This window comes from Miniopterus schreibersii (genome assembly GCF_964146895.1).
Source record: "Miniopterus schreibersii genome assembly, chromosome: 10".
In the NCBI taxonomy this organism is placed as follows: Eukaryota; Metazoa; Chordata; class Mammalia; order Chiroptera; family Miniopteridae; genus Miniopterus; species Miniopterus schreibersii.
Genome location: NC_138110.1, coordinates 51,204,237 through 51,227,254, shown reverse-complemented (window position 1 = coordinate 51,227,254; position 23,018 = coordinate 51,204,237). Strand labels below are relative to the sequence as shown.

Genomic DNA, 23,018 nt, shown 5'->3' with positions numbered 1-23,018 from the left:
AAAATCCCCTGCAAAGTACATGCAGCAACAGGAAGTGCTGCATGAGTGTTAATTCCTGTTGTTGTTTCAAGTTTTACACAAACTTAGGGTCTGCAACTGGTAGCTCTGCCATATTCTAGATGGGAAGCTGGAATCTTAGGGGGGGGGCATTCTTCTCTCCCACGGTGGGGAAGTAGTTGGATGGGGAACTCTGGAACCCCAGCTCCTGACTCTTGGAGACACCCCTCCTCCACCAGACTCCCAGGGTTTGGCCACAAGTTCACGCAGGGGGTCGGGGGAGCCCAGTGCCCCTTCCCCCCCTCACCGATTCATCGGCCTCTCCGTGTCCAGCAGCTTCAGGATGGATTTCCCATCCATATCCGAGGGGATGTCCAGACCTGCGATGTCCAGGATGGTGGGGGCCAGGTCGATGTTGAGGACGATGTGGGGATTCCTTGGGAGGCAGGGAGACCAGACTTGGCCACCTGAGCGGGGCGGCCCAGCCTCCTCTCACTCAGGTGAGGGGAGGCTGGAGGGATGGAGGTTGCCAGGGACTGAGGCCCTGAAGGTAGAAAGCTGGGGTCGTGTCACTCCCTGTATCTCAGCCCTCAGTGCTCCCCTCTGTGGCCTAATTCACCTGAACCCTGCCCCTCCCCCTTGCCTCTGTGCCCCTGACACACCACAGGGGCTGCGATCCACTGGCCACACCTGGCCTCTAGGTGGCTGTTTTCTCAGCCAGGAATGTCCTCTCTGCTCCCCAATATCCAAAAAGACACCCACCTTTAAAAGCTACCCCAAACCTGGCCCCTTTCCCTGGACTCTTCTCTGAACCTCTAAGGTCGACACCAGCCCCATTGCTGTCCCTGACAGGCCAGGCTCAGTCTGGCCTCAGGGCCTTTGCTCTTGCCAGAATGTTCTTCCTCCAGATACCAGCATAGCACTTTCTCTCCCTTTAGTTCCAGAAGGACCTAAATGACAGCTCTATGTGGCCCTGTGAGCCCCACCCTCTGGTGTTCACACCTTTCTGTGACCCTTTCCTCTGGAGGGTGGGCCAAACCAACAGAATACAGCCAAGGTGGAGGGATGTCACTCCATGGTTATGTGACATATGACTCTGTCCTGCCAGCTGCTCTACATCTTTTATTGAAGGAGCAAGCTGCTATAATCCTGCCCCAGCAAGGACACTTGGCGAAGAGTCTGGGGGGCAGGCTGTGAGTTTTTGTCCTCTGCTTGCACTTGCACAGCCCACGAGTGGGGAAGTGGGACATATGATGAGCCAAGACAGGCCAGTGACAGTCATCCTCAGGCTTCTGTTCAAACCACTGTTCGGTTTTATAAGCCAGATGGCTGAAAGTCACGGTGACTCTGCCACCACAAGAGAAAAGCCTGTCTGAGAATGAAGCCAATTCAGAGAGAGCAGGGCTGACAGATGGAAAATGAGAGCTTCCTGATCTGTGTGACTGCTGGATCCAGCCATGCCTGAAGCCAGAGCTAGCCTTGGACTTTCTGGTTACTTCAGTGACTGCATTCATTTCATCTTAGTCTTACCCAGTTTGATGGTCATTTCTGCTTGCCACCAAAGGAGTCCTGGCTGACAGATATTCTGGGTGTCTTCAGCCCCAAATATGACATTAGTCCACTCTTTGCTTTGTCCACATGGGGTGTGGTTTTGGGTCCTGTGAGCCAGATCACAGACTCTGAGGCTGACCAAACCCATAATGCCAGTGCTTACAGAGCCATAGTGGGTCACTCCTATTCACAGGGGTGGCTCAAGGTGTCTGAGAGGCAGTATGGAGTGGCTGGCAGGAGCAGAGACTCCTGGCTTCAAATCCCAGCTCCTTCCCTTACAAGTGACCTCAGGCAACTTAACCTCTCTGGGCCTCAGTTTCCTTAGGTATGAAAGGGTAATAATAGCATCTACTCCTCAGGGTGGTTGTTATGCTTAAATGGATACATGGATGTGAAATGCTTAGACCTGGGCCCGAGGAATAAGCACTACATAAACACAGCTATTAGTACAGCTCTGAGACCAAAGATGGGGAGTGATTTGATGAGGTTGGCAGAGGAAGAGGGATGAGGCTGGGTCTGCCTCTGGAAACTGTCACTGGGTGTGCGAGACGGTGGGATCCTCAGTCCCTGTAGCCAGCCTCACCAGTGCCTGTGGGTGTCCTGTCTGGGCTCTGGGCTCAGAGGTAAGTCAGACCAAATAAGCGACTTAATAGTGACTCATCTGCATTTCAAAAAACCAAGTTGGTGTCCATAACATCCCAGTGGATCTGAGGAAGCTGCTATGATTACCAGCTTCCTACCTCTCCCTGCCCCAGACATGGCATTTTCTGCTGCCAGAACGTGTCATCTCAAAGGTTAACCCATGGAGAAGGCTGGCTGAGGGCCACATGGTCCTCGAGGAAGAATGGCAGCCAAGCCAGTTTACCTTTGAGCTGCAGCCTGAGCTGGCTCAGCCGATCATACAATGCCCCCATCCCTTCACCCAGATGGCGGGATTCCTCCCGACAACCACCGGACCCCCGGGGCCGCCCAGCCAGACAGAAATCAAGGTGTATTCCCACCTGCTGGTGGCACACACAGGCCAGCCCCCCGATTCCCTGGCACACTGCCCACCACAAACACTCTGTTTTCACAGGTGCTAATGGCTCCTGGCCTCTCCTTCCCCAACAGGGCATATAAAATGCGTCAAAATCCACCCTAAGTGACACAATCACTGTTTCACTTGGCACTGAGGTTCACCTGCCAGGACGTGAGCCAGCCCAGGGAGTGGCCTGGGGCTGCACGGCTGAACTGCCTACTTGTCCGTCTGGGTGCCAGCGGAGCCCAGAGGCCTCCCTGGGACTTTGGAGCAGTGGGAGTTGGGGGGGCACTCACAGCGAGCCAGCCTCCACGTTGGGGCCCCGCACATAGAATGGGACCCTGATGTCGAACTCGTACGGCATGGACTTCCCCTTCACCAGGCCGAACTGGCCGATGTGGTAGCCGTGGTCAGCAGTGTAGACGATGTAGGTGTTGTCCAGCTCGCCCGTCTCCACCAGCATGTTGTAAATCTGCGACACAGGTGAGCAGGTGAGGGGGCCCTGCCCGCTCTCCCCAAGGCTGATGGGATCTTAGGCCTCAGGCCCGCCCTCCCTCCCCTGCTCAGCTGTCAGTTCTCAGCAGGGGGCCCTGGGGCTGTCTCATTTATAATGCAGCTTCCCCACCCTTGTCACTTTCTGTCCCTACTTTTCCTCGCAGTGCTCCTCACTCTCTCTTCTCCCTGCATTAGAATGTAAGCTCCATCAGAGCAGGGACTTTCGTTAGTGAGTGAATGAATGAGGCCGGCCTGAGCAGGAGTCTGTGATCCACCACGGTGCTGTCCAACAGGACTTTCTGCAACACCGGCAATGCTAATTTCTGTCCTGTCCAACAGGGTGGCCACCAGCCACAGGTGGCTACTGGGCACCTGAAATGTGACTAAGTGTGACTGAGGAACTGAATTTTAAATTGTACTGTACTTATTAAATTAAAAGAGCTGTGGATAAAGTATTCAGCAGTAAATAGGAATGAAGTTCTGAGAGTGCCGCCACGTGGGTGAACCCTGAAAGATCACACTAAGTGGAAGAAGCCAGTGGCAGAAGAGCACACGTGCGACCCCATTCACAGGAAATGTCCAGAGGCGGCAAATCCACAGACACAGAGCAGGCTGCTGGCTGCCTCAGGGTGGCGGGTGAGGGAGCAGCGGCTAAGGGCCGCGGGTTTCTTTTTGGGGTAATGAAAGTGTCCTGAAGTTGACTGTGGTGCTGCTATTAAAACCACTGACTGTACACTTTAACTGGGTGGACTGTATGGTATGTGAATTATATCTCAATAAAGCTGTTAAGAAAACATAAATAGCCCCAGGTGGCTACCACATTGAACAGAACAGGGCTAGAGTGTGAAGTTTCGCGAAGGCAGAGGCGGTCGGGATTGCTCAAAGCCGTCCTCCCCAGGCTGGAGCAGTGCCTTTCCTTCTGCCTGATGACACTCGGAAGGGTAAGGGCAGGGAGGTGCCAGCAGGAAGGGGGTGCGTGGGGGGGCGGCCTACCGTCTCCATGGAGTCGTCCACGGACATGAGGGTCTGCAGGCGCTTCCGCTGGAGCATGTTGGTGAATTCCATGTGGATGGGCTTCATGGGCCCCGTGTAGCGCATGATCCAGTGCTTGTCGGGGTTGGGTGCGTAGTTGTAGCTCGGCGTGCTGGACGGCAAACACACGCGGGGGTCAGGCTGGGGGTGCTGGGCCGGCCCCAGCCCACCTGGGTCATGAATGAGCACCCGCCCTGCGCCCCGTGTGCAGCCCAGTGTGCAACACCCCCATCGGGGGGAAAGTAGACGCTGGTGTCAGGGCCTCTGCTAAGCATTAGGCCAACATTTCTCCCGCGTGCAGTGGCCACATGGGAAGACCTCAGGAAGGACAGCGTTAAATAACCTGGAGCCACAAACTCAGAAAGCAACCCCCCCCCCCCCCCAATTCCGGCTCTGTCAGCACACCCAGACATCAAGGCCAAAGTCTCGGCCTGGTGTCAATCTTCCTTTAACACGTGTCTGGAATTCGCTCATTTCCCTTTTGAAAGGAGAGAGGCTCAGTTCAAGCCTCTGGCAGGCACAGTGCCCAATTCTAATCTATCAGTACTGCATTTATTTTTCAGTTACCTGGGTCGATGGCAAGTGAATGCTATCATGGTCAAGGCGCAACTACCGAATTTCCTTTTGCAATAGATTTTGGTTCAAAAAAGGGAAACTGATGAAAAAATTAGGTAAATAATAGCTATGAATGTATAGCCAATGCTGTGAGGATGGTGCCTGAATGTATACATTCGGGACATGCCATGTTTTGTGACTTGATGTCACCATTTACAAAAGAGGAGACGGAGGGTCAGAGACGTCTGGGGTCCTGCCAGTGGACTGAGTGGGTGGCAAAGCCACCGAACCCTGAGACCCGCTGAAGGGCCAGCTGTGAGGACTCATAATAAACGAACAAATAAATGATAACCATTGACTCCAGCTGAGAGCTCACCAGGTGCTGGGAACAGCCTGAAGGGTTTGCCTAATATCATCTCATTTAATATGCATTACGGTCCTAGAAGTGAGGCTAATTTTATATTCCTTGTGTGAGAAACGAGGAGACTGAGGCCCAGCAAGGGGACTAACTGGCCAAGGGCAGAGCAGGGGTCTGAACTCCAGCAGCAGGGAAGGTGGGCCAATGCCCTATTGTCAGAAACCCTTCCCGACCCGCGGGCCTGACTATGGGCCTCTCACATCCCTAGTGTTTGAGCAAAACTTTGGCCAAGAAATTCCTGCTGAGGGATTAAGCAGCTCAGACGCCCGGGTTAATTCAGTCCGTGGCCTCGGAAGTTTGCAGATGAGTCCAGTAACATATTACTCTGCCTCAGACCAAGGGGCCCTCCTGTCACCCCAGGATCTGAGCTACTGAAAGCCCCACCAACACATGGGGTATTCTGGGTAGGGGACACCCCTGATAGAAGTGCTCTAAAACTTCACAAACAGTGCGCCTTGAACTGACTATACTCGAAGTTCTCCCAGATCATACTCCTTTCCCAGGCAAAGCTGCACATAAAGGCTGAGTTTCCAGTGTCCGAAGACAAAAGGCTTTTCAAAATGGCAATTTAGGGGCAAAGGGCTGCGGGGGTGGGGGGGTGAAGGATGGGGTCGGGGGAAGCAAAACAGGTCTTGTCAGAGAGCCGAACTCCCTTCTCTCTCTCTCTCTCTCTCCTCTCGCAGGCCACGTCAGGACCTTTACAGCCTCTTGAATATCAGAATGTTCTTGGGGTAGAGGTAATAACGCTGCGGCTTTGGGCAGCCTGACAGTTATGGAGACGGTTGCTATGCAGAGCGGGTGAGTCACAGCCTCCAGATTCCTTCTGGACTTTGCTTTCAGTCCCCGCTGGTCTCCTGCCGCTAAATCCAACCCGGCCCAAGGCCTCCTTTGATTATGAGCACCGCTGCGCACTCCTGCGGGCTCGCTCGGGGCCTGACCTGTGTGTAGAACATTCCCAGGAACAAGCTCCCCTCCGCCCCCCTCCAAGGAACTGGATGAGGGCGGCCGCTGCACAAAGACGCTCTCAGAGCTGCTGGGCGGTGGGAAAATCGTCCCGCAGGCCCTGGGGGCCGCATTCCAGGAGGCAATTTGGAGCAATCATCCCAGAACGATTAGGCTGGTGTCTGCCCTTGAGACCAGAGGGGTGAGTTTATCAGGAGTTCGAAGCCCCTTCTCTGAGGCAGAGGCTGCAGAGCCTGGGACCCTGGGGGCCAGTGCCACCGACTGGCTGGTGGCCTGCACGAGGCCAGACTTCCTTAGAGACGGTGTTGCATCTTCATGGGAACCCAGCAGCCTGCTCAACAGAGTTGCAACCCTCACCTCCTTGAGAATCCCAGGAATGTCTGGTGTGTTCACAGCAGGGCCTGAGGGAGGACCCCCCCCTTCTGGGGGTGGTGGGAGGATGACTCTGCCCTCACAGCCCCTCACCCCAAGGCTGTCAGCCCGGCCTGGCTCCCATTGGTTAGAAAAGGAGAGGCCCGTGAACCCACAGTCAAAGGCCACACTTGAAACACAGTTCTGGGGGCTGGTGTCTGTGTGCGTGCATCTGTGTGTATGTGTGGGTTTCTGTGTGCACATGCCTGTATGCTGGTGTATCTTTGTCTTTGCATGCGTCCATTTGGGTATCTGTCCTTGCGAGTCTGTCTATATGTATCCGTGTCTTTGTGTGTGTCTATGTGCATCTGTGTTTAAGTATGTGCTCTGTGTATATGTCTGCGTATATGTTTGTGTGCACAGGTTTGTGTGTGTACTTGTGTAACTGTGTGTCCGTATTTTTGTATGTGTGTTTGTGTCTGATCTGTGTGTATCTGTGTGCACGTGTACTTGTGTGTATCTTTGTGTGTATATCTGTTTGTATCTTTGAGTGTGCGCGTGTGAGGGAAGGAGGACAACATGGCACCGAGCAGCGTTTCTCAAGCCCACAGGCCTGGACCAGGCTTGATGGGGAGAGTCTCTGACAGCAGCCTCCTGGTAAAAAGATCTGGAACTCCGACCCAACCTGCAGGGCTCTATCCCCTCCTCACCCCCCTCTGACGGTCATAACCAACCGTCCAGCTGCAGAACTTTCTGGTTTTGTTTTAGAAATGATTACACCCCAGAGATAAGAGAGCCTTCCAAACACACCCCTAATAAGGCAAGGGGGTTCTCTGGGTAAGTCATAGCAGGCGCTGCTCATGTTCAATTTCTGTAATTTTCATTTCAAAGGGAAAATAAATGAGCAGGCAGTGTCAAACAATCTCGTGAAACACCAGGGCTGCTGGGGGGGCTGGGAAGGGGAGCTGCCAGCACCTCTTTTAAAGAAGCCACAGAAGCAGAGTGTACCCTCCCACCCCACAGATCTCCCTTAGGTGGGACAGTTGGCCACATGCCCCTCCTGCAGAGGTGAGCCTCAGTGGGGGGGCGGGGGGGAGGCTGGCATCCCGGTGGGGGGGGGGGCTGGGGGGCAGGCAAGTCAGGTGTGCAGAGAGGCAGTGCTGCCCTCTGGGGGGTGAGGGCGGCACTGCAGCCCCTGGAATGCAGTTCACCTGTCAAATCCTCCCCCCAGAGCCCAGGGGATCAGAGGTTAACACACCCCTTATCCTCTCTGAGCCACTTTGGGTCCTGTCAGAAAGTAAGTACAGAGCAATACATTCTGAGTGCAATAAAAATTAAACACCGGAATGTTCGGTAGGATTCTAAATTGCCCTGTCTTTGTCACCCCAATGTCACAGCAAGGGCTGCTGAGTGTCTCCACTAAGCGGGAAAATGTCTGGGGCAGAGAAAAGCAGAACTTCCCAGAAAGACTTACTAGCCAGCTAGAGGGAGGAGGGTTGGAGGGCTGAACGGAGGGATGGGGGGTGGGAGTGGGGGCCGGATCTGAGTCCTGGCTCTGCCGTTACCAGCTGGGCGACCTGAGGGAAGTTACATCACCTCTCTGTGCCTCTGTTTCCTGGCCTGCAAGATGGGAATACCCTGTGTGATGAGAGACAGCTTCCAAGAGAGCCTTCCATGGCCCCCACCTCCTGAGAGTCACACACTTGTGTAGCCCCTACCACACCACAGGAGCACTGTCCACGTGACCAATAGAATGTGGCAGAGTGACTGATGTGTGTCACCTGAGATCAGGTTATGAAAGGCTATAGCTTCCACTCTGGCCTGCCCTGCCAGCTCCGCACCCATCGTTCTCTCTCTCTCGGGTCATTTGCTCCGGAGGAAGGCAGCTACTGTGCCGTGAGGGGCTGGCCGAGGAGCTGCCACACGGGCGAGCCCAGGTGAGCCTCAGAGCTGCAGCCCCTTCATCAGAACCTCAGGCGACCCTGAGCCAGCGCCTCCCCAAAAGGCCACTCCCAGACACCTAACTCCCAGACGCTGTGCGGTAACACACACCGTCATTTGAGGCTGCTGGATCTTGGGGTAATTTGTTAACTAATATATCAAGGGTCATGGTGAATATTCAATGATTTGGTGCCATGCAAGGGCCTAGCACAGAGCCTGCCACATAAGGCGGGCGGATATATGAGTATCTGATGAAGCTATGGACCACTTCCCAAAAGAAATGTTTTAAAATAAAACACATAGGGTTACAAAGGAAACCTATTATACTGAACTGCAGTTCTAGCCACAGACCTCCCCGGGGGCGGATGTGGGTCCCAAGTTAAAAACTTGTCCCTCTGGATTTGTGTCCCGCTTTCCGCACAGACGAGCTGCGTGCTCCCGGTTCTCTGAGCCAGTCTGTCACTGCCGTTCATGACCCGCCACCTCCCCACCAGCCGTGGGCCCTGCGGGCAGGCGCCGAAGCTTACATGTGCTGGGACGCGTTGGGGAAGAGGCGTGAGTACTGGGGGGCCGAGTCCTCGGGGCCGTGGGGCGCCGCGTGGCTGATGACCATTAGCACGGGCCTGTGCGGGTACATCTTCTTGGACGTGCGGAAGAAGCTCACGCTGTCGTTGGTGATGAGGTCTGTCAGGTAATCCTGGGGGCCGGGGGGAGAGCTCGTGAGGAGCCGAGCGTGTGTGCTGAGCGCCTACCGTGTGCCAGGCGCCGTGCTGGGCACTGGGACGGCCCCAGCAGAGACCAAACTAGCCGGTCCCTGCCCTCGTGGAGCCGACCGTCTAGGGCGCAGACAGGTAATATGTCGGCAAGTAAAAAATAGGAATGTCAAATGGTGCTAAGCATAATGGAAGAAAAAAAGCAGAGAAAAGTTAGAAAGGATGGGTGAGAAATCGCAATTTGCCACTCGCTCATGCTAGACATCAAAATAATAACAGCTTATACCAGTGAGCGCGACCGTGTGCCGGGAGCCGTTCTGTTTCCTTGCATTCACTTGCTTAGTTCTTACACAGCCAAGGAAAGTATGTGTGATGAGCCCTGTTTTCCAGAGCATGAAATGAAAGCCCAGAGAAGTTATGTGACTCAGTGTCACACAGCTGGAAATGTTGCAACCAGGCCTCCGGAGCCTGACGTCTTTTCAAGACTCCAGGGGAGCTTATCCAGCATGGTACAGCCCTGCATTTCTGGAGGCCTGGGGGCAGCAGCAGATAACAAGGAAACAAAAAACCAAGATAGTGACATGGAGAGACAGATGACGAAAGTAAGACAAAATATGACAATGAGTAACTGGGAGCTGGGGTGGGAGGGTATACTTTAGCTGAGGCAGTCAGGGAGGGCCTCTCTGAGGAGGTGACATTTGAGCTGAGGCCTAAGTGATAAGAAGGAGCCGGGCATGGGAAGATCTATATCACTGGGGTTCATCTCAGCTGCTGGAATCCTCAGGGGAGCTTTACTGATGCCTGAGTCCACTCTCAGAATTTTTGGCTCAATTGTTCAGCCTGGACATCAGACTTTTTAAAAGCTCCCCAGGGGACTCCAATGCGCAGCCAGGACTGAGAACCACTGATCTAGGAAGGAGTTCCAGGCAGAGGGAACAGCCAATGCAAGGGCTCAGAGGCAGGAATGAGCTTGCTGCGCGTTTGAGGAAAAGAGGGCGACCAGGCAGGTGCAACACAGGGACGCGCTAAGGAGCAGCACCGGGGCCCGCGCAGTGACACCCACTCAGATACCGGGCAGCAGGAGAGGACAGCTGGGGGCAAAGTAACGGGCAGAGACTGAGGGCTTTTCAAGTTCGGCCAAGAAGGTGAGATGCGCCCAACCCCTTCATGAACTTGGCAAATCTTTAGCTTCTGATCTCCTTGGAAGGTAATGAGTTCTTGAAATTTACCCGCAGCTTCCTAAGAAGCAGCTCTGTCCAAAGAAGGATACTGTCCTTCAAAGAAGGATACTATTTTGGAGGGAAAAAACATGAACAAGCGGCCACGGCTTCTAACCTGAGTTATACTCTATGACATACACACACACCATGTGTCTGCGTGTGTCCACGACACCACCTTCAGAGACATGCATACACTGCCCCTGTGCACAAGGACGGCCACCGCAGTGGTGTCGATACAGCAGCGACCAGCAACGGGAAGATGACCTAATGGGCTCACACTCCGTCCTACTATGCAGGCTGTGCCGACGTTACAAGGGCAGCTGGCCTGTGGTCACAGAGGTGGGAAGTCGTCCAGGACACACTGTTAGGAGAAAGAGCAGGCCACAGAGTCAAACCCAGGGAGACCCTAGCTTTTCAGGAAGAAGGGAGGAAGGCAGAGTGGGGGGCGATGCCAAACCCCTCTCTTCGTATGCGTTTGAGCACCAAAGAAGAACCCTGAAGGACAGTCATCCAAGTGCTAACTGGGGACTGCGAGAAACGGAGCGAAGCAGGGACAGCCATTTGCTACTCGAGGTGCTTTTCCTTGAATCCTTTCTATGATTAATTTTAGGAGTACAACAGGGTTTATAAGGGGGCTTGTAGAACCAATTACTTAAAAATAATGTTACGTCAATCGGAGAAACGCTGGCATAGTTGTGGAATGTGATCTAAAGGTGTTAGAAAAGCTCTTAAATGACAAAGGTAACTAACAGTGGATCTGAACATGGTGCAAAGCTCTTGGGTGAGGAGGGGTTGGACCCCAACAGGAAATCAATAGTCAGTGCCTCTGGGGGATGAATCCAGAAATGGCAGTGAGGTCGTGGGGGGACCCACCAGCTGACACTTGCTGCCCCCGGCCTGTGGAGTGGGGTGGGAAGAGGGCTGTAGCTCTTCATAATAAACCCATCTTCACTATTCGGTTTTAGAATTATATGCCTGAGCCAGAGGCAGTGAGGTGCAATGAGGCTGGGCAGGAAGCTGAGAGGATGGAAGGACGGCTGTATTGCTACTAGCAGGGGAGAGAGAGTCTGTGAATGGGGTCGAAGAGAAGAAAACAGAGCTTAGAGGAGAGAGAAACCGCTGCCTGAAGATTGTGTTTGAGCCCCTGGCTCCAGCTACGCCTGATGCTATTACCGCTGGGTCATTTACATATGTTTCCTCTTCAACTGAGCCATTTTAAGTTTCTGGTCACAAACAACTGAAAGAAGACGGTCTGATTCAAGAAAGGATAAATCCTGCAGTTTAGGGCAACCCAGGAAGACTTCCTGGAAGAGAAGGTAGATAAGACTTAGATAAAGTCAGGGCAGGAAAGCACTAGTAAACTTTGAGATGGTTGTAATAACCAGCTAGGCATTATGGTTGAAATAGCTCATACTCGGGATGACAAAATAGGAGACAAAGTGTGTGTGTGTGTGTGTGTGTGTGTATACATGCACGCACACATACATGTGTTTCTATACTGTGCTGTGGCTCACCTTTGGATACCCAGCACCTGGCACAGAGAAGCCTCTCAATAAATAGTTGTCGAGGGAATGAATGAATGACATAATCAAATTCAACTAGTCCACTCACCTTATATGACTGTTGTGAAGATCAGAGATACACATAAAACACCCGGCACAGTTCCTGGACCATAGCAGGCACACATGATTAAGGATGCAAAGGCATACCCATTTCCCAGACTTGGGAACTGAGGCTCCTAAGAGCAGGTAGTATAACCAAGGGCACATAATATACGTCAAGACGGGGCTCTGAACCCAAGTCCACTGACTGTGTGACTCACTGCATCATCCCTGGAGGGCAGGGTGGGCAGGGGCAGAGGAACAACGCAGTGGGCTGCAAAGCCTGCAGAACTCACCTTGGAGTAGTCAAAGCCATGCTTCTCCTTCACCCCGTTCCGACAGAGCGTGTAGTTATAAAATCGGGAGTTTTTAAGGAGGCCGACCCACTCCTTCCAGCCCGGTGGCACGTAGGAGCCATTGTATTCATTCAGGTACTTCCCGAAGAAAGCTGGAGGGGAGGAGGGACCAGGAGGCCACGTGAGATAGCAGTGAGCAAAAGTCTGTCCCAGGCATCACCCAACCGTCCTGAGCTCAAGGCCTGAAAACAGCCCCGTCCTCTCAGCAAGGGGCCCTTTGGGAGCAAGTGATGCCTTTGACTCCCTTCTGAATGTTTTTACATGCATAAAACAAAAAATATAGGATTACAGAGAAGATCAATTATTCTGAAATATAGTTACCAACATATTAAAATATTTTGGCATATGATCATAGGTGTCTCTAAAAATAATTTTTAATTAAGGCAGTAAAAGCAAGAGTGATAATTTCAGAGTAGTGATACATGGACATATTTTATTTTGCAATATCTGCAGTAAATGCAATGGAATATTACAGTTGAAATCATGGTTGATTTCCACGGATGACAGAGTTATAGGTTCTGCTCACCTACTGTGGTTTACGGCCTACCTTCATAATGGAAGCAAATGCTAAGTTGCAGTTGTAGACTAATGAAAGTAAGAGTGAATTTTTTTGCATTCAAGTTTATGCGTCCCTTGAATTCTACCTACTACACAGTGACCAGAATGGCTAATGTTAAGAAATGGACAATACCAAGTGTTGGCAGGGATGTGGAGCAACTGGAACTCACATATACTGCTGGTGGGCATGTAAACTGGTTCTACTGCTGTGGAAGACTGTTTAGCAGTGTTGGTTACCCTTGAACATATTTATAGCTTCTGCGATTCAAATCTTGGGTTTTTACTCAACAGAACTGCATTCATTCACACGATCACCAAGTCACGAACAGGACAAGCTCACAGCAGCAGTAGTCATGAGAGCCCCCAGAAAGGAGCCTGTGCCTCCAGCCTAGGCTTTGTCAGATTCATCAAAGTGCTATTTTGGCTTCTGTTTGCTGTCCCTTAGTTTTATTTCTCAGTTGGTTCAGAACCTCAACAAGGGAAAGGTAAAATTTAATAAGACCCCTAACAGAGCCCTGTCACTTTCTATTCATGGCAAGTAATACTGGTGGTGATGTAAAAGTTTCCCTTTGAAATAAATAAAGTAAAAAGAATAAAATAATAGAGAGGAAAATATTGAGTAAAGAACAGAATCCGTGTGCCTGGACATGGTAAAAATCAATATGTCTGTTCAACAACTATTTATTAAACACCCATGGTGTGCCAGGAGCTGTCCAGGGCACTGGAAACACAGCAGCAAGTGAGACTGACAGGGTCCCTGCCCTCTGGGGGCTGACATCTGAGTAGGGGGCTGTGACAAATAAAGATGGTGTCGGTGATACCAGTGACGAAGGAAATAAAAGACGACAATGTGACAAAGTGGCAGAGGCGGGTCACTGGAGGCACCACTGGGCTAGGTGGCCAGGGGAGGCCTCTGTGAGGAATGATGAGAGTGAGTCAGAGCGAATACAGGAATACAAGGAAAACTGTTCAGGCCGAGGGAACAGCAAGTGCAAAGGTCCGGAGGCAGGAACAAGCTTGGGCATCTGAGGAACCCCAAGAGGCGAGTGAGGGAGGAGGGGCCAGACCGTGCAGGGTCCTGAGGGCACATTGAAGAGAAGCAACAGGAAGCATGACAGGGATACTTAAAAAGGAGCACATGTCCCCTGAAGTATTACACGCCAGACTTTGCATTTTGTGTGCATTTTCCAGGGAACAGGGTCATAGCTTTAGACATATTCTGAAAGAAACCCAGGGCCACAGTAATTTAAGAAGCACAGAACTTCAACGTTCTGAACGAAACCCCGGAGAGAGAGATTTACTGAAGTTCCCACTGGGGGAACTGAACTCTCCTCCAGGTCTCCCAAGTCCCTGGCTTGGGATCTACTGGTTTGTCCCTGAAGATCTGGGCCATGGTCTTTCCGAGAAATGTGCAGTATGGAATGCTAATAAGCTTAAATTCTTGGCCTGGCTGGTGAGATAACGATTTCTTGGGGGTGGGAAGTGGGGAACCTTTGGAAGCCCACCCCTGCCTATTATTGTCCAATGCCATGGGTGTCAAACTGCCCAGAGCTGTTTCCTCTGCTAGAATCTCCTCTTTCACATCTCCCTTCTCTCTAACCCTCAACCCTGAAAAAACCCAGAAAGAGTTTATTATTCAGGCTCCACAAGGCCCTAGAAAACAGGGCTTCAGTCAAAAGCTTTTAGAGCCAAATTAGATTTTGTTCTCATTTGATTAGATTTCCCCAAGGCAGTTTTTAAAATGGTTATTCCGGCACCAGATGAGGTGGGACAAGCAAATCAGCGTGGGCCCCAGGGCTCTGGGCTGGGACACAGAGCCAGGAGAGTGAGCTGGAATTAAAATCAAGAAGAAAAATACAGCCAGTGTCACCGCTGATGTCACTGAGCTTTCCTGGTTAGGACGGTGCCAAAGGAAGAGCAAACTTGGGGCTGGTGCGAGGGGTGAAACAACTTGGCAGGCAGATTAAGAGGAATTAAATGCCCGGCCAGGAAAGGCCATGACAATGTGCTGGCTGCCGGCTGTCCCTAGGAAGCAGGGCTGGCATCAACTGAAAAGACGGAGGGAGCATGTACTGGCTCCCATGTGCCAGGCCCTGCGTGGAAATTTACACCTGGCAGTGGGAACTTGCCTGGTCCCGACTGTGATTCTCTGGGTACCATCACTTCTTTACTCAAGTACACAAAGGCTGATCTGAGTTCAGCCTGACAATCAGAGCACCGCATTCCCCGGCTGCTGCCACTGGTTCACAGACAGGCGTGTGGCCCAAGCTGGGCCAATGAGACGCAGCCCTGGGATTTTTAAAGAGCTGCCGGCAAAGAGAAATTCTTCTATAGGGCTTGAGTCTGCTTGTGGTCATCTCGCCACTATGACGGGAGAGTCTATTTGAACTTGGAGCAACATGGAAGAAAACAGCAGAGGTGAGAGACGGAGAGAGAGAGGAAGCAGACGCTGAACTGGGCCAAGGCGGTGAGGGGGCTCCACAGTGCGAAGGAATGACACCCAATGACGCAACCAAGTGGACGGCAACGACGAGGGGGGCAGCCCATTCTAGGCAGTCCTCACTTCGCACGTCCTGATACGCACGAATGTCAGTTCCCACCGTTCGGTTAAATACCGGTTTTCCATTTAGCCACCACACTATATTCACTGTAATTATGCAAAGTACAAACTTTGCAACTGGCTCTCCAGTCCACAAACTGAGATGTAAATGACATCTGTGCATGGTGACCAGCGGCCAACCACGGCACTTTTGCAAAGTCAACCGGTGACCGGCTATGGCGCACGGCATTCGTGCAGCCTCCTCGCCTCCCGGTGATGCGTCTACAGGACAGTGTCGGGACGTGATCGCCAGGAGGGAACCAGCAAGAGACGCACGTGCAGCGAGGAGCCCGTCAGGGTGCCGAGGCTGAAACCTGAGCCAAGCCGAACGCAGTTTAGGAGAAACGGGCCGCCCCTGGGAGCGAGGGCACTCGCTCCGAGGGAAACGAGAGGAGCAGCCAGAAGAACCTGGCCAAAGGCGAACTTAATCACCGGCTTAAGTGAGGAAAAGTGGCCGTGATGAAAAGGGTGGGGAGATCCCAGAGGAAGCGACGTTGGCAAAAACACTTCCCCTTAAAGGGGACCTTGGAGGTATTTCACAGCACTGTACGCTGTGCGTTCGCGGGCAAGTCGTTTAATCTCTTGACACCTCAGTTTATCCCTCTATACAACGGGGGATGATAACTATTTATCTCGTGGGGCTGTTATGAGAGCAATGTTTGTATATTGCTCAGATCAGTCCATAGCACATGCCCACTAAGTGCTACAGTTTCACTGTCACCAATGGGTGCCCTTTCTAGACACCTTCTTGCTCCGTTGTATCTTGTTTAATGGAGTCACTGTAGAGACAGATGTCAGGATCCTCCCTCTCTGCCTCCCCTCCCCCAGGGGATTGCTGACCCCCAAACCCTTGCGTAAGGCTCTCTCCTGGTCCTCAGGCCCATGCAGGCGGCTCTTGGTTGGAAAGCTCTGAGCTCGCTTCCCTTCCTGGCTGCTGCTCTCCCATCTGTCTGAGTTAAGTGCTGCTGGGGAACCATTCGGGGTCTGATGGGAGAGCCAGGCCCTTCTGTTATCTCTCCCAGCCCTGAATCTAACTGAAATTGCCTCGTAATAATCGCATTTGTGGTCTGTGAAAGCTGCGTCTTGCTGCGACTGGGGACTGAGGGGAGGTAATCCTGGCACAGGAGGGCAGACAGTCAGAGGCATCGTTTTGGATACAGGGGAGATGGAAGGTTTTGGCAAATGGACACTAATAGGAATGCCAGGGCCAATTCTCTGTGCTGGTGAGCTGGTTGGGCGAGTGTGGGGAACACTGTGTTTGGCACCTGCCAGCAGCCCCTTCCCCTTTCTCTGGGTAAGACCAAGTAATATGGGAGAGCAGCTGACAGCACTGGCTGTGAACCCTGGTCTGCCACCTCCTAACAGTGGGACCCCAGGCAAGGGACCTCACCCCTCTGTGCCTCAGTGGGCAACAGGACAGAAAGCCACTGCCTACTGTATGTAAAGCAGGGGGAACCAACGTGAAACAGTACCTGGCACATCCTAAGTGCCTAGCAAGTGGCAGCTAATGGGGCTGACAGCACCCAGCGCCTATGGGAACTCTCCCCCCCTCTCCCTCATGGGCCATCTGGGTGGAACTGTGAATAAGTTAGTTTCAAGAACATTGGGGTCTCTCAGCACACACTCATCCCACGCCATCTCCACCCACATCCTGCATTAGGGATAATCGATAAATAACAAAGAGGTGAAATATTCCAGAGTTGACTGGTTGAGTCATGCTACATTTCATTATTTAAATATAAATATTTCATTAAATACTTATTCATTTTGACTTGGCAGTTTCCCCCATATTTTGGAGCCATTATACCAATATATACACATATGCACGAACACACACACACACACACACACACACACACACACACACACACTCTCTCTCTCTCTCTCTCTCTCTCTCTCTCGTACATTCTTTCAGGTAACCCCTAAAAAGCCACAGCCACTGCACCGCACCCCGGGTTCCTCCCAAATACAAAGGTCCTGGCTGTCAATTAAGGTGCTCTTCCCCACCCACAGGGTGGGTGTATGACTGAGCTCAGCCAATCAGAGTCTACCCTGGGACTATGAATCTTGAGCTAGGAAACTCAAAGGTGGAAAAAGGGGTTGGAGTTCTGTAAGAGCCCTTGATGGGACAGTTGCTCAAAACTGCAACTGAAATCCTCAGACCCAGTATTTCAAAATCTAAATGAAAGAGGCAAGGCCATCAATGCAATGAAGCCTCCCCGTTGCCTTCTCATAACCCAGTTACCCCCAAACAGCCAGAAGGACCCTTCTGGACCCAAGACCCTCCTGCCATTCCTGTTCAGTGATCTGCCTGCATCTCCCACCCCTCGGCTCTCTGCTCACTCTGTTCTAGCCACTCCAGGCCTCCTGTTTCGTGACTGTGCCATGCTTACTGCCATCTCAGGGCATTTACACCTGTTCTTCCCTCTGCCTTGGACACGTGCCTCCTCCCTTGTCACGCTGACATCTTAGATCAGATATTACCTACTCTGAGAAGTTGTCCCTGATCCCCCCGTCTAAAGTCACCTACCACCCTCCACTCACTAGGCTACCAATCTTCTCCACAGCACTCAGCACTCTGCAATTATCCTGTAGACAGTTTGTTTTCTTGTTTATCATTACCCCCCCACCCAGGATGTTGGGCCCAGAAGGCAGGGCCTCTTTTGGGTGCTGCAGCCCCAGCCCAGTACTTGGCGAACAGTGGGCACTCAGGCAATCACTGCTGACGGGGGACTGTGGGTCACTGGATGTGGGTGAGACCCACAGGCTGTGCAGTGCAGAGCTGCCCCTCTCGCGTGTCTTAAGCCTCTGGGAGAACAGGAGGGCTGGAGGAGCAGCAACTAAGTATTTTATTAAAAAGGATTTCTATGACAGTATCTGCAGGAGACCATGCTACCTGTTGGGAAAGGTGGTGCATGTCAACCCACAGCCTGTCTGTATGCAGAGTACACTGAATAGGTCTCAGGCCAGTCGGGGCCCATCTGCCCCCCAGGGGCCATTGGCAATGTCTAGAGACATTTTTGGTTGTCACAAGTGGGGGAGGAGAGTGCTACTGGCACCTAGTGGGCAGGGGCCAGGGATGCCGCTAATCGCCCTACAGTGCACAGGGCAGCCCCCACTACAAAGAATTATCTGACTCCAAGGTGTCAGCGGTGCCAGGGTTGAGAAACCCGGTACTGGGGGCACAGTTTCAAAAGTTGTGCAGGTGTCCAGTGATGGCGAGGGTGCAGTGTGGGCTGGGAGAGCTGGGTTTCCATAGTCGGGAGCCAGAGTGCTCCTTGCTAAGCCTCAGTGACTTCATCTGTGAAATGGGAGCAGTAATGAATGAGATCATGTCTGGCACAGAGTAAGAATGGTAAAAAAAAACAAAACAAAAGGGAACTGTGAGTTCCCAAATACAACCTGCTCTCTTTTTCAGGGAGGGGGGTGAAAACTCGGGTCTCTGGAGAAAGAAAATGGTTGTTAGAAACCAGATGTGACGCCGTCTCGGAAAATGACACGGCCCCTCTGAGACTCCAGTAATGAGCTCGGAAGGGATGTTTATGCTGCTTGAAGAAATCGGCTGAGCGTGACACACGGCTATTAGCAGAGAGGGGCCGGAGCGCAGAGCCGAGCCAACGACAATAAACAATGTTTGCCTAAGCAATTCGGAAAGGTCAGCGCAACTCGAAGTCGAGCATGCTGGAAATCCATCTTTCCCGAATTAAGGGCTCCATTTCACAGGCAAGGAGTTTGGAAAAACAAAAAGAGGTCTCTGCCCTTCATGACATCTTCTAAATCCCAGCTGTCTGGGTGCCTCTTTCTTTCTTTTTTTTTAAAAAAAACCTTTATTGATTTCAGGGAGAGGGAGAGAGAGAGAGATAGAAACATCAATGATGAGAGAGTCATTGATCAAGCCCACAACCCGGGTATGTGCCCTGACCAGGAATCGAACCCGGATCGCCTGGATCCTAGGTCGATGCTCAACTGCTGAGCCACGCCTGGCCGGGCCTGGGTGCCTCTTTCACATGTTTTGCCATTTTCATGTGTCATTTGGACTGTTACAAACGGAATATTTTTCTTCAGATCAATTCATTTGGAGCCAAATAAGCATTTCAAACTGGACTCTTGATTGGTCCCAGTAAACCTGCTTCTCTCCCAGCCTTCCTGTAGATGCCAGTTGCTCTGGCCACACCCCCCTGGAGGGGTCTTTAGCCCCCCTCTCTCCCCTGAAGTCCACTGATGACATGTGACAGCAGCTCTACCTTCAGAACAGACAGAGGACTGAGCACTTAGCACATCCCACTGTGCCCAGCTTGGTCCAGGCCACCACCTTCTCTTGCATGGACCTTGCAGGAGCTTCCTCCTTGGTCCTCCTGCCTCTAACCTTCCAGAAGGACTCTGTTAAATCACAAGCCACAGTTTTGCTCAAAACCTTTCAATAGCTCCACATCACACCTGAGCTAAAACCCAGAGTCCTTGTCATGGCTTGCAAAGTCCCATGTGACCCATCTTCTGCCCCCACCCTGACCTTGGCTCCCCTGCTTTGTCCTGGTCCATTCTGCTCTATCCGCAGTGGCCTCCTTCCCAGCCCCCAAAGCTCATTTCTGCCCCAGGGCCTTTGCCCTTGCTGTTCCCTCTGAAGGAACCATCTTCCTCAGATACCTTCATGGACTGTTTCCTCACCTTTCCCAGGTATTTGCTCAAATGTTACCTTACTGGGTTACATGCCTACTTATCCCATTAAAATGGCCTCTCCCCACCTGACTCTCCTCTTCTCCCGACTTTCCTCCAGTATTTAGCCCCACCTGCCAAATTTATCTGTCTTCTGGTTTTTATCACCTGCCTGCCCAGCTAGAACATCAGCTCCTTGAGGGCAGGGGCTTCTGCATGCCTTGTTCCCGCCTGTGTCCCTGTATCTAGAACAGGGCTCAGCAAGCAGGACGTCCTCAACAGACACTTGTGGGATTAATGAGTAAACGGCTGACCCAATGAACAGCCAGGCACGGGAGGCCTACGGGAGCCTCCCAGTTCTCATTGCTCAACACCCAGGGCACACTGTCTCTGGGTGAAAGAACAGCTACAACTGTCCAACTGTTGTCTTCCTATTTGACTTAGTGACACCTGGTGGGTTGAATCTGGATCTATTTAATTATATGCAACATGACTTCGCTGTGGGGGAAGGGCCTGAGGCCAGTGTTAGTCAACGGCAGTGGTTCTCAAATGTCTGGGGTCAGAGTCCCTTTAGACTTTGAACAAGTATTCAGACCCCAAAGAGCTTCGTTTATGTCGGTTGTACCTGCTGACAGTGAGCGTATCAGAAATGAAAACTGAGAAATTGAAAACATATAAACTCACTTAAAAACAGTAATAACCTACTTGTTTAGTATATATTTTAAAAAATGATAAATATACCGAGAGCCATGCCTGGCCCATTAGCAGAGTGCTTCTAATGTTTACTGAAGAAATGAATTAGGGAATGAACAAATCAATGAATACATAACATCGTGGCCCTGGGGTGGGGCAAAAGGTTTACAGTTGTTTGTATGGCAAATAATATAATAATAATAATACAAGAAGAAACTGTTTCAAGTACTCACAACTGTAAACCTACTTTTGCCCCACCCTGTAGGTTCCCAAAATGAAATACAGTCAGCGAGAGGGGCTGTACTGGTTCACACTTTTACAAATCTCTTTCATGTCCGGGATAACAGAGGACAGCGGGATTCTCCTATCGGCTTCTGCACTCGATGTGTTGCAATGTGTTGCTTTGGTCACGTTTCAGGAAAAATCCAGCCTCACATAGACATGCACGCGGAAAGGGGAGGAGTGTTTAAAAACCCTTCCAAGACAATTCTGGATGTGTTACGTACCCTCTAGAAAACACTGTGCATCTGGGAAAAAAAGGGTGGCAAAGCAAACAATGTCTTGGCGTTTCCATGAAAACTGTGTGGCGTCCAGGGGTCCTGGGGCCCCACTTTGCAAACCACTGGGCTAGAGGAGGAGACTGTCCCACAACAACCCAATGACGTAGGTGCTATTTTTGTCCCCATTTTATAGTTGGAAAAACTGAGGCACAGAGAGGGGAAGTCCCTTTCTGCCGATGTCCCACAGCTGCTGAGTGGCAGAGCTGAGCCTCGATCCTGGGTGGCCCGTGTGGGTTCCACATGGCGGTCGCCTCCCTGCGCCCAGCCTTCCAGGTTCACCCGCCCTGGGCCGCGGAGGGCGGCTGCTCCCAAAGCCTCCCCGGGACAGGGACAGGGAGGAGCCACGGCACGGCCTGGACCAGTCTTTCTGGAAGCGCAGGGCTCAAGGGGTGATTTTTATCCTGGAAGGCAGCGGGTGTGAGCGCGAGGGCTCTAGAGCTGACAGCCTGGGTGTAAATCAAGCTGTCCCTGCAAAAGTCAAAGCGATGTAAATACAGCGCACGGAACTCAGTCAGTAATGTAACAACTATGTATGGTGGCGGAGGGGTGCTAGATTTATCGGGGTGGTCACTTAGTTATATAAAGTTCAATCACTGGGTTGTGCACCTGAAACTAACATAATATTGCATGTCAACTGTCATTGAAAAATAAAAAAATATTTAAAGTAAAAAAATAAATAAATTGAGTTCTCTCTATCTCCCCACTCAGTTCTCCCAGCTGTAAAATGGGCATAATAATATGCCTTCCTGACAAAGTTGTTGGGGAGGATTCAATGAGAAAACATAGGAAACGGCCCCAAAATGTTGATTACTATTTCTATTATATTATTTATTGAGACGTTACATGTTCATTCATTCATTCATTCACTCATTCAATGAGCATCAGAAGCACACTGCTATGTACCAGGCATGGTTCGAGGACTGAGGATACCATCAAACAAAACAATAAATTAATAAACAGACAAAACCTGCACTCCACAGGGTTGAGGACAGTAGGAAGCAGGGCAGCCAAGTCTCGGAGGCTCCCCAGTAACGCGGGAGAGGCCGGGGGTTCTAAGCAGGTGGGGGCAGAGGGCCTGGTTGGCTTCAGGCTGTTTCTGAAGGTGGGACCAACAGGATTTGCTAGCGCATTAGATGTGTGGGAAAGAAGTGAAGGATAACTTGGAGGTTTCCAGCCTGGGCATCTCGGGAGGGGGTACCATGGCGGGGGAGGCTCGTGGGGGGGGGAGATGAAGAGCTGGAGGAAAGATGTTAGCCTTGAGGTGCCAGTTAGACATCAAGGTGAAGACAGGGTGGAGATATGCGTCCATGTTCAGGGGAAAGGTCTGGCTAAGGGCAGAAATTTGGGACTCGTCAGTGTTTAGCTGGCCTTTAATGCCACGAACTGAATGATACCACTTAAGGACGCGGTTCTTAATCCGCGGTCTGTGAACTTGAGTGGGAAAACATCTCTCTTTCTGTTATCCTCTAACTGGCACCTTCTTTAATAATGAATGAAGGCAACAAATCATAGGAACAGTAGCATCTATGCCACTGTCACCAACAGAAGTCACAGATATTTTCCTATCACATTACAGTTAACAAATATCATTGAAACCAACATCCCTTTGAAACTGTGGAAGTTATCAGGCTTATCAGTGATCAGCTAAATAACCACGTTATTTAATGTGTAAAGCAGCATACGTATCACCGTTTATAATGTATTTTGATGAATGTATCTGGATATAACTGGCTTCCTTTGTAGT

At 51.5% G+C, this 23,018-nt stretch overlaps 1 protein-coding gene across 3 annotated transcripts in view; it reads right to left on the bottom strand.

Annotated features, from left to right (window-relative positions):
- The window catches only part of SULF2 (sulfatase 2), a 91,361-nt gene that overhangs the window by 15,501 nt on the left and 52,842 nt on the right, over positions 1–23,018 (bottom strand). For all 3 annotated transcript variants that reach the window (XM_081149489.1, XM_081149488.1, XM_081149490.1), the window contains exons 4-8: positions 12,152–12,303; positions 8,849–9,018; positions 4,055–4,205; positions 2,863–3,038; positions 305–433 (exon numbers count right to left, since the gene is read on the bottom strand). In XM_081149489.1, the coding sequence (XP_081005615.1) occupies positions 305–433; positions 2,863–3,038; positions 4,055–4,205; positions 8,849–9,018; positions 12,152–12,303 (778 nt within the window). The remainder of the gene's footprint in view (positions 1–304; positions 434–2,862; positions 3,039–4,054; positions 4,206–8,848; positions 9,019–12,151; positions 12,304–23,018) is intronic.